General features: G+C 40.9%; 1 protein-coding gene across 2 annotated transcripts in view; it reads left to right on the top strand.

Moving 5' to 3' along the window:
* Positions 1–10,765: 10,765 nt before the first annotated feature.
* Positions 10,766–16,107, top strand: part of adcy8 (adenylate cyclase 8 (brain)) — a 345,854-nt gene continuing 340,512 nt past the window's right edge. The window contains exon 1 of one of the 2 annotated variants that reach the window (XM_051928959.1): positions 10,766–12,863. In XM_051928959.1, coding sequence (XP_051784919.1) covers positions 11,991–12,863 — 873 coding nt within the window. In that variant the 5' untranslated portion in view covers positions 10,766–11,990. The remainder of the gene's footprint in view (positions 12,864–16,107) is intronic. The other variant, XM_051928960.1, reaches the window with a different exon arrangement.

The following is a 16,107-nucleotide window of genomic DNA, read 5'->3' as shown; positions in this document are numbered from 1 at the left end:
TACAATGGCATGTTCTTATTACGACTCGAACAGAGCGAGGTGCGGCCCGGCAAACAAAAGGCTGCGGAAGAGCAGAGCGAGAAGTCAGCGACGCGGCGCCTCGTCAAACAAACCTGCCCGGAGCTCAAACCAAACCTGAGTTTAGACATCACAAGAAATTTAAAAGCACACAACAGCTTTACTCATTACTGCCTCGGATAAGAGGATGTCCAGGAATGTGACTAAGATTACTCGGCTGTCATCGGGATGTCACAAAATGACATTTTTCCTTTGCAGACTACATTGCAGGGTTTATTTTCTTTTTTCTTACATTTAAATTGGTTGTGTTTTATAATATCTGGTCACCTTTTCATCGGAAAAGAAAGTGATTTAGCCAAACTGTCAGACATCTCATGAGGAATGCAATGTTACAGAAACAACTCTCAGAGCGCGCAGCGGGGCGGCCGTGCGGCGCATGCGTACAGACACCATTCTCATCCCTACCACCTTCGCCATCACTTCTCCTACCTCTTCGTATCTTAAATCATTCTTGAGGCAGATTGAAGACTTAAGTGCCAGCTTAAGTGAAAAATTAAAGAAAACATACTAAGTAATTGCAACACAAAAACGGACTTAGTCAGTTTTAACGCAAAAGGTGCCGATGAAAGAAGAGAAGAAGCAGGTCGCTAGGGTGGAGAAACGAAGAGCTGCTCAGGAAGCAGCAAGCCCATCAACCTCTGAGCACACGAATGATAAACGTACAGAGAAAGAAAGGATGGAAACTAGGAATGCTCAAGTCGAGTATATTCAATTCACGTTATCGTGCGGTGTGCCGTTACTGGTTTGAAATGATAAAAAACGAAAATAACAATGCTGTGTCATCACCGCTGTCTTTTGTGTAGAGAGATATGCCACGGAGATCACAGCCTGAGCCAAACTCCAGTGACTCTTCATCAGAATCACCCACATGCCGCTTGGCAGCAAGAAAACTGATATTGAACAACGTGTGGGCAAATATACTGACCCTATGTGGGCAGCCAACAACTGGCATTAGCACAAAGGGGCAACACTGACCCCAAAACAATGGCAAACAGACACGCAGCCTACAGGTGCTGGCTTTGAACTTGAAAAACGTCCACAGCTTACTGGTCCGCTCATCTTCTGTACCTGCACAGAGAAATAAGCCTTATCAACCTCACAATACTGAAATATGAATTGATATATAAATATATACAACATATATACATACAGTGCATCCGGAAAGTATTCACAGCACATCACTTTTTCCACCTTTTGTTATGTTACAGCCTTATTCCAAAATGGATTCAATTCATTTTTTTTTCCTCAGAATTCTACACACAACACCCCATAATGACAACGTGAAAAACAGTTTATTTGAGGTTTTTGCAAATTTATTAAAAATAAAAAAACTGAGAAGTCCCATGTCCATAAGTATTCACAGCCTTTGCTCAATACTTTGTTGATGCCCCTTTGGCAGCAATTCCAGCCTCAAGTCTTTTTGAATATGATGCCACAAGCTTGGCACACCTATCCTTGGCCAGTTTTGCCCATTCCTCTTTGCAGCACCTCTCAAGCTCCATCAGGTTGGATGGGAAGTGTCGGTGCACAGCCATTTTAAGATCTCTCCAGAGATGTTCAATCAGATTCAAGTCTGGGCTCTGGCTGGGCCACTCAAGGACATTCACAGAGTTGTCCTGAAGCCACTCCTTTGATATCATGGCTGTGTGCTTAGGGTCGTTGTCCTGCTGAAAGATGAACCGTCGCCCCAGTCTGAGGTCAAGAGCGCTCTGGAGCAGGTTTTCATCCAGGATGTCTCTGTACATTGCTGCAGTCATCTTTCCCTTTATCCTGACTAGTCTCCCAGTCCCTGCCGCTGAAAAACATCCCACAGCATGATGCTGCCACCACCATGCTTCACTGTAGGGATGGTATTGGCCTGATGATGAACGGTGCCTGGTTTCCTCCAAATGTGACACCTGACATTCACACCAAAGAGTTCAATCTTTGTCTCATCAGACCAAAGAATTTTCTTTCTCATGGTCTGAGAGTCCTTCAGGTGCCTTTTGGCAAACTCCAGGTGGGCTGCCATGTGCCTTTTACTAAGGAGTGGCTTCCGTCTGTCCACTCTACCATACAGGCCTGATTGGTGGATTGCTGCAGAGATGGTTGTCCTTCTGGAAGGTCCTCCTCTCTCCACAGAGGACCTCTGGAGCTCTGACAGAGTGACCATTGGGTTCTTGGTCACCTCCCTGACTAAGGCCCTTCTCCCCCGATCGCTCAGTTTAGATGGCCGGCCAGCTCTAGGAAGAGTCCTGGTGGTTTCAAACTTCTTCCACTTACGGATGATGGAGGCCACTGTGCTCATTGGGACCTTCAAAGCAGCAGAAATTTTTCTGCAACCTTCACCAGATTTGTGCCTCGAGACAATCCTGTCTCAGAGGTCTACAGACAATTCCTTTGACTTCATGCTTGGTTTGTGCTCTGACATGAACTGTCAACTGTGGGACCTTCTATAGACAGGTGTGTGCCTTTCCAAATCATGTCCAGTCAACTGAATTTACCACAGGTGGACTCCAATGAAGCTGCAGAAACATCTCAAGGATGATCAGAGGAAACAGGATGCACCTGAGCTCAATTTCGAGCTTCACGGCAAAGGCTGTGAATACTTATGTACATGTGCTTTCTCAATTTTTTTATGTTTAATAAATTTGCAAAAACCTCAAGTAAACTTTTTTCACGTTGTCATTATGGGGTGTTGTGTGTAGAATTCTGAGAAAACAAATGAATTTAATCCATTTTGGAATAAGGCTGTAACATAACAAAATGTGGACAAAGTGATGCACTGTGAATACTTTCCGGATGCACTGTACATATTGTCACGCGCATGCGCTAGGGAGGCAGTTTAAGGGCTCTGGTGATTATAGCTGCCCACCTGCCAGGGGTTGGCACTGTGATCAAAAGCTTTCTCTTTTCCTCCCTCTGCAGAATGAAACACTGCCAGTCATTCCACCTCTGACGTCACTTCCATTGTCCGTCCCTGCCTGGCACCATATGACCAGCAATTCAGCCATCTTAGAATTAGTTGTCTTCTGAGCTCCAGTCTGAAAAGACTACTCCACATTTGTTGTTTGTTTTCTTTGCTTATTTTCATCTAATTATAGGATGTCACCAGGGTGGTGCAGGACGGAGTGGTGGCTCTGAGGTAGGGATCTGCGCTGGTAAATGGAAGGTTGCTGGTTCAAATCCCGTAAATGACATAAGTGACTCTACTTCGTTGGGCTCCTGAGCAATTGCTTGGTCCTGGGAATGACGTTAATCTGAATCCAGTCCTGTATGTAGGCTCTGCAGGGAGAAACCTGGGGGTTGGTGGCAGAATTGGCACTCCAGCCACCATAAAAATCCTCCCACTGGTTCCATTCTACCTGAACTAGTGTGGTGCTGAGGTGTCACCCACTGCAAGGCTGCACTTGCATCTTAATCTGGGGTCCTGATTTGGTTGTCATGTGGTGGGTGCGGCAATGTGTTGTATCAGTGCCAGCTCCTAACCGCTCAGCTCTTTCAGGCTGTTGTGTCTTCTTTAACTATATATACTGTATATATACATATAAAAATTAAAGGACCACTTTTAAATCCGAGTATAGCATCAAGTCAATGACACTTCTGGGCTATTGATGTGGTCAGTGAAGTAGCAGAGGGGCTTGTTCATCAGTTTCAGCTGCTTTGGTGATCTAGAGGGGCAACAATGAGACAACCCCCAAAACAGGAATGAATGGTTTAACCAGGTGGAGTCCAACTTCTCCAGGATGGAAGGCACATCAATACGTGCCATTGCCAGAATGGTTTGCTGTTTCTCCCAGCATAGTCTCAAGGGCATGGAGGAGATTCCAGGAGACAGGCAGTTACTCTAGGAGAGCTGGACAGGGCCCTTCATAGAAGGCCCTTAACCCATCAGCAGGACCCACCGGTATCTGCTCCTTTGGGCAAAGAGGAATAGGATGAGCACTGCCAGAGCCTACAAAATGACCCCCATAAGGCAGGCAGGCAACTGGTGTGAATGTCTCTGACCAAACAATCAGAAACAGACTTCATGAGGGTGGCCTGGGAGCCCGATGTCCTCAAGTGGGCACCATGGAGCTCGACTGGCATTTGCTATAGAATACCAGAATTGGCAGGTCCACCACTGGCACCCTGTGCTTTTCACAGATGAGAGCAGGTTCACCTTGAGCACATGTGACAGACGTGAAAGGGTCTGGAGAAGCCGTGGAGAACGTTATGCTGCCTGTAACATTGTTGAGCGTGACCGGTTTGGTGGTGGGTCAGTGATGGTATATCTGGGGAGGCATATCCATGGAGGGGTGCACAGACCTCTACAGGCTAGACAACAGAACCTTGACTGCCATTAGGTATCGGGATGAAATCCTTAGACCCATTGTCAGACACTATGCTGGTGCAGTGGCTTCTGGGTTACTCCTGGTGCAACACAATGCCCGGCCTCATGTGGCGAGAGTATGCAGGAACTGATAACATTGACTGGCCCCCATGCTCACTCGCCTGACCTCAATCCAATAGAACACCTCTGGGTGGGACATTATGTTTCGGTCCATCCCACGCCTCAGCCTGTCCAGGAGCTCAGTAATGTCCTGGTCCAGATCTGGGAGGAGATCCCCCAGGACACCATCCATCATCTTATTAGGACATTGTCAGGCATGCATACAAGCACACGGGGGCTTTACAAACTACTGAGTACGATTTGGAGTTACTACAATGAAATTTCAGCCAAATGGACTCGCCTGCCTGCCAGTCGCATCATTTTTTTCCCTTTGATTTTCAGGGTGTCTTTCAATTCAGCCCTCTGTTGGTTGATCATTTTCATTTCCATCAAACGATGAGGCTACCATCCTTTCGTTCCCCACACATCACCATATCAGTCCATAGCAGTAGAGATAGTCAGCAGGATATTTCTTCCCATTGAGATCTGATGTGTTTTCAAAGTGTTCCTGTAATATGTATGTGTATATATATATATATATATATATATATATATATATATATACTGTATATATGGTTGAAATAGTTTACTGTCAAATAAATGCAAAGAGTACACAACACGTGTTTCGCCCTCATTCTGGGCTCATCAGGTGTACACACTCCACTGCACTCCCTCTCGGGAATCGAACCTCTGACGTCAGCGTCAGAGGCGATGCCCCTAATATATATATATATATATATATATATATATATATATATATATATATATATATACTGTATATATATTGTGAAAGGGTGCATCCCGGACACAGACAGGCAGACACATTCCAGTCCATCACTACAAGTTTATTTACACAAGTCACACTATATACAAAGTCACTAGTGCACCTCACCAAACCCCACAGTCTCTCACAAGCCCGGCTTCTTCCTTAAGCCTCCTCTTCTTCTTCACACAACACTCAGGGCCTCTCCTTGCCGCCTCCTCTGCACCAGCCTCGTCAACCTCCTACCCGACTCCAGCCTTGATTGCCGGGCGGCGGCTCCTTAAATAGGCGGCTGATTGCGGGCCGCACCCAGCCACCTGTGACAATAAATATATATGTATATATATATATATATATATATATATATATATATATATATATATATATATATACGAGCTGTATATACCCGGCGTTGCCCGGGGCAGAAGTAACGTAATCGGTCAAACACTTACATATATACCAAAGTAAACCTAATCGGTCAAACAGTTACATATATAAAAAAACCGAACCTAATCGGACAAACAGCTAATCTATATACATAAGCAAACCTAATTGGTCAAACAGTTACATAAATACAAAAGTAAACCTAATCGATGAAACAGCTTCATATATACAGAAGCGAACCTAATTGGTCAAACAGTTATGCATGTGCAGAATGATTTTACAAACATTATGCGTGTTAACAATCATTAAAAAGAAAAGATTGAGGAACTGTTCTTCTATATGTGATGAAGCCACTAATAAGACAGATTTTTTTTCAGGACCCAGCTGTTTCATAACTAAACTACTGCCACCCCAAAGTAATGCCTAATAGTGGTTTTTGGGGGTAGCTGTGGAATAAAAAGGGTGTGTTTTAGTCAGTAAGAATCTGACACTACCCTTCAGTACGGGCTGAAGGGTGCCTATGTAAGGTTTTACATCCTTCCCGTATGGAAAAAAAAACATACTAAACTTTTTTTTCATCATTACAGATAATCTCAGTCAAATCGAAGTACGCATTCTCAATTTATTTTTATCTAATTTGTACTTTTTCACAAAGCCATCCCATGCCAATTTGTATGAATAAACTTTTGCTAGAGAGTTAGCAAAAGTTTATTCATGCACATATTTTAATACGGATAATCTATCTCTAATCAAGGTTCTCATTTTCATTCTAATTTAAAATAATAATAGATACTCATTTTTTTCTTCTGTTTTAGAAAAACCAATCTATGCCACCTACGTCTTCGTCAAGTCAGCTTCATCCAGCTTCATCACATATAGAAGAAGAGTTCCTCAATCTTTTCTTTTTAATGATTGTTAACACGCATAATCTTTGTAAAATTATTCTGCACATGCATAACTGTTTGACCAATTAGGTTCGCTTCTGTATATATGAAGCTGTTTCATCGATTAGGTTTGCTTTTGTATTTATGTAACTGTTTGACCAATTAGGTTTGCTTATGTATATAGATTAGCTGTTTGTCCGATTAGGTTCGCTTGTGTATATATGAAGCTGTTTGTCCGATTAGGTTCGGTTTTTTTATATATGTAACTGTTTGACCGATTAGGTTTACTTTGGTATATATGTAAGTGTTTGACCGATTACGTTACTTCTGCCCCGGGCAACGCCGGGTATATACAGCTCGTTTCATATAAATATAAATTATTAAACAGTAAAATCTTCTTCTGTAATTTGCTACCGTGGCAATTTGTGTGTCTGTCCAGGATTTTAAATGACCTGTAGCTCGCAAACCGTTGCACCTATACACTTGAAATGTGGTACACATATAGTACGTCACGTCTACTATCCGCTTTATGGGTGATGATTGTTTTAGTCTTTTTATCTTTATTTTATTTTATTGTACAATCAAGTCCTATCTGCGCACAGCAGGGCAGCCGTGGGCGGATGCGTATGGTGTATTCACTCGATGTTATCGTGCATTGCGCTGTCAGTGGTATTTTGATAAAAGAATTTGAACAACATATAAGAAGCGTATAAATTATTAAACAGTAAAACATTAACATTTAAGAAGTAAAGTTACATTGAGTACTACTGCTGTGCCTTCGGGTATACCTCATTTTTTGTTTGCCCATTATATGCTTAAATGTATAAATTTTTTGGTGCACCTACCCGAGAACACGCGACATATAACCGAGCGTGGGAGAAGCATGGATTTTAAACACGCGTTGAGTTGATGTGCTGGTCTCCCTCGTGAAATAACTGGTAATGTTTGAGTAAAATCTACAGCGAGTAAAACGACATTAGCTCCTATTTTTTTTTTTACGATCTCTGAGATGTTGCTTTTTTCGGTTCAAGGCTTCATAAGCTGTTTTATGTTGTATGGTGTACTTATCCCAAACCATCATCTTTGAATGTTGCAAGACTTTCGCCTTGTATGTAGATCGGGGTAATTACATTCATTGCATTCCTAGTCTGAATCACAATCTGATTGTATGGGTGGTTACCTGGCACTGTAGGGTTGCCACCCGTCCTTTAAAATACGGAATCGTGCCGCGTTTGAGAATGAAATTGCGCGTCCCGTTTTGAATCAATACTGGACGGGATTTATCCCGTATTTTTTTTATCATTTTTTTTTTAAAGCAGCGTCTCATGCAAATCATCCCACATGCATTTTATGAAGATGCCTCCTTTCCTACTTTTGATTGGGTAATACTTGATGTCATCGTTAGTTTGATTGGTGTTTTTAACTGTCCAGTGAGTAGGGCGTGTCTTTCAACCGTAAGCAGATTTTTTGCACTGGTATCACTGACCTCGACGACGGCGACGTTATACGTCAAAAATAAATTACGATAAATGACGATTTTAGCGATACTTTATTACGACGGCGGCTACATAGACACGATCAAATAAAAACAAAAAAATCAAATAATCATTCTACATTTTCAAAACGTCGAAAAAACGACGGAATGAAAAAAAGGCCCACCCGACGACCCACCCATTCCATTTTTATATATATATATATATATATATATATATATATATATATATATATATATATATATATATATCCATCCATCCATCCATTTTCCAACCCGCTGAATCTGAACACAGGGTCACGGGGGTCTGCTGGAGCCAATCCCAGCCAACACAGGGTACAAGGCAGGAACCAATCCCGGGCAGGGTGCCAACCCACCGCAGTATATATATAAATGAGGGGGTACTCAAAAATAACTGGAATCTGTACCAGGCATGCAACCTCAACTTAGTTGTGAATTTTGCCACTAGGTGTAGCATACTTACAGTATTCTGTGTCAGTCTGCTGAGTGGCGTTGCTCTGTGTTGTTCATACGCCATTCCGTGTCAGTTTTTCTTGGTGCTTATTAAACGTGTGCTGCAATTTTTCTGACTTTTGTGTTTACAGTATATATATATATTTATTTATATATATGCAATATATGATACACTCTCTGCCAAATAATACAAAGAGTACACAACATGTGTTTTGTCCTTATTGGAGCTCATTAGGTGTACATACCTTTGCATCCCCCTATAGGGATTGCATCTTGGACTTCAGCACCTGAGACGAAGTCTTTCACATTGCTTCATGGCGCCTACTTTGCTTATTTGACAGGGTGAAGGTCAGAGTATTACATTCTTATGTATGTGTTTGTCGACTGGCTGACCAACTGCAAGCATTACCTGGTAGGTAACCACCCAAATAATAATAGATGTGAAAGGCACTAGATAGATAGATAGATAGATAGATAGATAGATAGATAGATAGATAGATAGATAGATAGATAGATAGATAGATATGAAAGGCACTATATTAAAGATAGAGAGATAGATAGATAGATAGATAGATAGATAGATAGATAGATAGATAGATAGATAGATAGATAGATAGATAGATAGATAGATAGATAGATAGATAGATAGATAGATAGTGTCACACATGTGCGCATGAGAGGCAGGTAAAGGGCTTGAGTGATGGCAGTTCTGAGACAGGCCGTAAGGTGGCAGAGTACACTGACTCTTTTTCTTTCTTCCCTGTAGACCATTCCCGGGAGATTCCATCTGCCTCTCTTGACGTCACTTCTAGGACCGAGCCAATGGAAGGAGACCTTACTGGCTCCGGCCCCTGTGATGTCACGTCCGGGCAGGAACCAATGACTAAAGAACATGGGCCCGATCCTTATGACCTCACATCCTGTCTTCCCCTTTAAAAGCCTTTCCCTTTCCCCTATTTGTCAGTCTTGTTCTGGACTCAGTTGTATGCACATCAGTGCTCTTTATTGATAAAAAATGACTTTGCAGTCAGGATACCAGATTATACGGTTGGCTGCCCAGAACCTTTATCTGTGTATGTTTCATTATTGTGACGATAGATAGATAGATAGATAGATAGATAGATAGATAGATAGATAGATAGATAGATAGATAGATAGATAGATAGATAGATAGATAGATAGATAGATAGATAGATAGATAGATAGATGTGAACAACACTATATAATAGATATATGAATGAATCCAGCACTCTTAAAAGCAAATGTGCTAATGTGATTCTTCAGAGTGATGCCATGGGGGATCATTTTTGGTTCTCAAACATCCATCTATATGAATGTTCCAGAAGGAAGTTTGTATTTAGATCAGCCAGTTTCCACAAATAGCCATAAATAGATAATAATAGATTTGTGAAAAACCAATGGCTTTGAGACCTTAAAAGGACTCAGACTGCTTACAATAACACAGGCTAAGATGAGGTTTTCTTAATCTGTCAGTATTCTGCTAGGTACCCTACCCTACATTAAAGCTTTCTGTTTTGTCTGCGTTTTAGAAACATTTTTAATGTCCAAGGAGACCATTTCAAAAAGAACCCAAACCAATACTTGTCATGCAATGGCTCTGGGATGGACCATACAAGCCAGTAAAGAGCCATTAAAGAACCTTGGTAATGTTATAATAATAATAAAAATAATAATAATAATAATGTCTGAAATGAATGAACTGTAAAAAAACAGCTTTAAAATTTACAATTTGATTATACAATTAATAGATGCGATTGATTGTGCGAATTCCATCTGAACGTTCATGAGAGATAAACCTAATTTGGGAGCCCCTGGATTTCACTGATTTCTTTATTTATTCGATTCACCGACTTAAGGAACCTCCCATACCGCGGCTGTTTAAATCTTCTGTGCCTTCTTGTAACAAAACCTACAAAATCACTTGTGCACAGTATATCTAACATGACAGTTTCTAAAACGGGCAGAGTCCCTGCAAACTGGAGGCGACAACTCGCAAAAAAGAGGGTTCGGGAGATGTTTAAAACAAATACATAATAATAATAATAATAATGAGTAGTAGTCCTGCAGTCTGATTAAACCAGCCGATGTGTGCTTCTTTTTCTTCCATTCCTTCAGCTGTCCATCCATCACCTAGATCCTTTCTTTCTTTTCTTTTTTTTTTTTTTTGTTAAATCGGCCGGCCAGCGGCTACCCACACACCGCCTTTCCCTTTTACTCCACTGCAGAGACAAAGACGCACCTCGGTTTTTATAAGACACGCGCGAGTGACGTCATGCGGACCCATCTGACAGCGAAGTCTCCGCCTCCTCAGCTCAGCTCTTTACTCCTTTAATCCACTCTATACTCGGCTCTAATGCTATCAACACTAATGCCATCTGAGAGAGGAAAAACACTCGCTTTTGATCTCCCTATATGGATCTTCGAAGCTGAACACAACATGGAATATAAACATATATCTAATTTGACTATGTGATCACAGTATCTGGATTTTCTTTTTTCTTTCTCTCTTTCTTTTTAACTAATGCATACGAGCAGCAGTCCTTCCAAGGTGGCAGATCAAGATTACAGATCTTCTTATCCCATTGCTGGGTCGGAAGGCTCTTTTCACTTGGTGGTCACCTGCGCACCGGGCTACTTTTAGATTACTGCAATAAGTGCAAACCGGGACTTGAGATGAACGCAGCGGCAGCAGCAGCAGCTGCTGCGTCCAGTCAGTGGGGAATGAGCGAATGTGCCGCCTTAAATCACCTCGGGCTTTTCATCGCGAAGAAGATGTGCCGAGAGCCGCTGCCTTTGTCCTGCAACTTGATTTGAATCATTGACTAAATATGCGAACATTCCTAACTGCCGTGCCTGGTTAACTGGCTGAGCGCTCCGCAATAGTTTGACAGGTGTCTTCAGTCCGTGGGGTCCACTGGGGTCGGCACGCCCTCCATTTGAATGACTTTTCTTTAATCAGACAATTTTGGCTGTTTTCAGAATTTACACTCATTTACAGGGAGGCGCGGTTCGCACTTCATTAGGTGAACTTGATAGATGAGAGAAGGGAGTGGGGAGGGTGGTTGACGCTGGGGGGCGCAGAAGCCCTGGGTGCTTTAGATCGCGTTGAAATTCGGAGTGCAGAAATCAATAAATGAATTAAATAAACTTCAAAGCTCCATTTTTGAAAAAAAAAAAAGTACAATTAAAACGCCAAATGTTGCGTAGGATGACACTGGCTTCGCTTCCTGTACTATTCTTGGATGTTAAAGTTAATCAGGTGAAGAAGTAAAACCTCGAAACCAAGAAGACTTACTCGAAATGGGAAACGCGAGCAGCTTAAGGCTGGGATCCACTGCATGGCAATCCTCGACTGAAACCCTTGCACAGACCTTACTTTTAAAAATGACCACTCAGCGTTACCGAGAAAGGCGCTATAGGCTTGGACTCGGGAAGTCAGACGTGTACAGTTAGGAGGTTCGATTGGAATACCAGTTGGACACCATGGAACTGTCAGAAGTGAGGTGTTCCAGCGCAAGTGAGGAACTGTACACCATTAACAAGACCCCGAGCAGCAGTAGCAGCGGAACCCGACCCAAAAGACTCTTGTGGCAAAACGCAGTGCGACACATCACGGAGCAGCGCTTCATCCACGAGCAGAGCAGCGCCAAAACCATCTCCTCGGACGACTCGTACAGCCAAAGCACCCGGAAACAGTCAGCCAGCAAGACAGCGAGCGGCGACAGGCACAATAATGGGGGGACCAAAGTGTTCCCGGAGCGAGCGAGCAGCGATCTGGGCTTCCTACAGCTTGACTGCGCGCCAAGCAATTCGGATTTCTTCCTGAACTGGGGATACACTTACAGAGGTGTCATCTTCCCCACTTTGAGAAACTCGTTCAAATCACGAGACCTCGAAAGGCTCTACCAGCGGTACTTTCTGGGCCAGCGACGAAAGTCTGTAGTGGTGATGAACATCCTGGACGTACTGACCAAGCTCACCCTGCTTGTCCTTCACCTCACTTTGGCTTCGACCCCAATGGACCCGATAAAGGGCATACTGTTGGGCTTCTTTACTGGCATTGAAGTGGTCATTTGTGCCTTAGTGGTGGTTCGGAAAGACACAACCTCTCATAGTTACCTGCAATACAGTGGCGTGGTGACATGGGTGGCTATGGCCACGCAAATTCTGGCCGCCAGGCTGGGCTACGGACTCCTTGGGGATGGTATCGGTTATGTTCTTTTCACCCTTTTTGCCACATACAGCATGCTTCCACTACCGCTCACTTGGGCCATCCTGGCCGGATTGGTGACGTCTGTTCTTCATATTGTGGTGCAGCTGGTTATCCCCAGAGATGTAGTTATTTCTACAAATCAGGTAAGAGTCTGACCAGCAAAACGAGACAAAACACGCCGAGGAATGTTATCATTCTCTACATTTTTCTTTTATTTTACAGCAAGATTAAATATGAAAAGAGTTCAAATGTTCACGAAAACATTTTCCATCTGAAAGGACCTTGCGTCCCGGTTAAGTGTAAAAAAAAATTAATTTGAGCATTTTTGTGTTTATAGATTTGTGCATTCATTATTACTTTTGGAAAACCATAATCACTGTCATTAATATGCATATGTATGAATCAACATTTAAGTATTCAAAATTTGCAAAAAAAAAAAAAAAAGGCGCTGTCCGCTACCGCGGTGCTGAAAACTTTGACCAGTGCAGTTTCAGCTCCCTCTAGCGATACGCGAAGGCATTTTTCGCACTGATGTTGATGTAAATGCTTAACGTTTTTAAGTGTTTCAGATTATAATATATAAAATATTTTAAAATTACACAAATAGAATACTGTGTGTCTATCTATCTATCTATCTATCTATCTATCTATCTATCTATCTATCTATCTATATTATATTTGATTTTTATCCATCTACCTATTGATCTATCTATTATATTATATTATATTATATTATATTATATTATATTATATTATATTATATTATATTATATAGTGCCTTTCATTTTTTATTATCTATCTATCTATTATATTATATTATTATTTAGTGTCTTTCATTTTTATCTATCTATCTATCTATCTATCTATCTATCTATCTATCTATCTATCTATCTATCTATCTATCTATCTATCTATTATATTATATTATATTTGATTTTTATCTATCTACATATTGATCTATCTATTATATTATATAATATTATATTATATAGTGCCTTTCAGTTTTTATTATCTATCTATCATATTATATTATATTATATTATATTATATTATATTATATTATATTATATTATATTATTATTTAGTGCCTTTCATTTTTATCTATCTATCTATCTATCTATCTATTTATCTATCTATCTATCTATCTATCTATCTATCTATCTATCTATCTATCTATCTAGTATATTATATTATATAGTGCCTTTCATTTTTTATTATCTATCTATCTATCTATCTATCTATCTATCTATCTATCTATCTATCTATTTATCTATCTATCTATCTATCTATATTATATTATATTATATTTGAATTTTATCTATCTACCTATTGATCTATCTATTATATTATATAATATTATATTATATAGTGCCTTTCATTTTTTATTATGTATCTATTATATTATATTTTATTATATTAAATTATATAGTGCCTTTCATTTTTTATTATCTATCTATCTATCTATCTATCTATCTATCTATCTATCTATCTATCTATCTATCTATATTATATTATATTATAATTATTTTGTGCCTTTCATTTCAATCTAACTGTGGTGCTTCAACAGCTGCAAAGATAGGACCCGTGGTATGGAGTGTGGCTAATTCCTGTGCTGCGTTTCCATTAAATATGACTGTGTCACTGAGTACTAAATGGATAAACTGAGGTCTACTAAACATGTCCAGTGGGCCCATCTGTGCACACTGAAAAAAGAGATGAAAGTAAAACCAACAGCCTGTAAACTAACAGACTAAACCTATTAGAGAAATGTGGAAAATGTTTAAAAGTATGGAAAAATATGCCTGATTTATGTTGTAGATAAACTCTGAAATATTCGCTGTATATAAAATAAAATAACATAAAAATAAAAACAGCTTCATATTTTAAATCATGAAATGGGCAAAGGTAAAGAAAGTTGACCTAATAATCCTCATTAAATGAGGACATTAAAGCTCTTTGGATGAGTAAGTAGGTATTATTAGTGTGGAGGCTACAAATGAAGAAGACCAACATTAGTAACTGAAGAAAATGGTAACAGAAGACGTACGCTTTTGTGATAAATTATTAAAATGCTTCCTGTAGGCCTGAATTCTTTCTGACGCTGGCAGGCTTACTGTTTATTCTAGGTGAGTGGATCATTTATTCCAAGTTCGCGAAGCTGTCCAATGTAAATGTTTTACAGCAGTATTCCCAATCGCTGCCTTTTGTTTTAGACGCTGTGTGTGTTTTTATTTATTGGTTGAGTGACTTGTACCAGATGTAGTATACATGTACTGTATGTCCCCTGAGCACACTGTATGTATGTATTCATGTATCTATAAAGAGGTGCATCACTGTGCATCTGCAAAAAGGAAGAAAGCTAAAGGTTCCCATGCTAAGAAAACAGAAAACAAAGTGAGATGCACAACATTTCAGCCATATTGCTCACTCCACTAAGTCATTGGGGGGCACCATAATGTTTGGGACACAGCCGTCATATTTAGGACTTTGTCAAATATCCCAGGATGCATTGACTGCTTGAAGTCTGCAATTCATAGACATCACCAGGTGCTGATGATCTTCTCCTGCAAGCCACTAATGCAGCCATCTTCAGCTCCTGCTTGTTTTCGGGGGTGCTTGTTTTCTATTCAGCATATGGAAGTCATCCACCGCCCAAGCTGTTGACTCTCCCAGACGTGTCTTCACATCCTGTTGTGGCTTTCAGATCCATCCCTGTCAGTGTTTCCCCAAGTGCTCAAGTTCTTAAAGATAGTGTAGATCAGAAAAGTGGGCTGCAGGCTGCCACCAGTGGACCACAGGTTCCTATTTTTTTATGATGGTAGTGGGCCGCAGTGAGTAATGAAGTGAGTTTCCGCTCCAATAATGACGGTCGTTTTCTTGTCCATTTTCACTCTCGTGCTCAGTTCACTCAAAGGGACCCCTCGCCCCACCCTTGGTGGACCATGAAGACACTTTCATGTGAAAAAAAAGTGTGTCAGGACACTAAAAAGTTGTAGATGACTGTACCCACTGACTCCTTAATATCCTTTGCAATTTATTTTTAAAGGAGACCTTCAGTATTTAGGGTCATTATGGTCTGTCTGCCTGTCTCCCTTTGTTAACTGCCTTTGTGGCTGAGCGCAGGAATGACAGCTCCACAAAGGGAAGAATTGGGGCACCAAGCAAAGTATTAGGGTTAGGGTTTAATGTTCGAAAGTCCAACAAAAATGAACACCCTTTGGCATTCCTGCCCTCTAAATACTTGGGCTGGAAGTCAACTACATCAATCGACTGGTTAGCCGCAGGTATCGGGTCAGTTTCTCAGGAGGATCTTGCTAAACATGACAACCTCCTTCTGGTAAGCCCAAGCATTTGTGGAGAGTGAACTGGAAGGGGTGACGTCTGCTG

Source organism: Erpetoichthys calabaricus, chromosome 6 (genome assembly GCF_900747795.2).
Source record: "Erpetoichthys calabaricus chromosome 6, fErpCal1.3, whole genome shotgun sequence".
In the NCBI taxonomy this organism is placed as follows: Eukaryota; Metazoa; Chordata; class Cladistia; order Polypteriformes; family Polypteridae; genus Erpetoichthys; species Erpetoichthys calabaricus.
The sequence above is the reverse complement of the archived record's forward strand: the minus strand, read 5'-3'. Positions and strand labels throughout refer to the sequence as shown.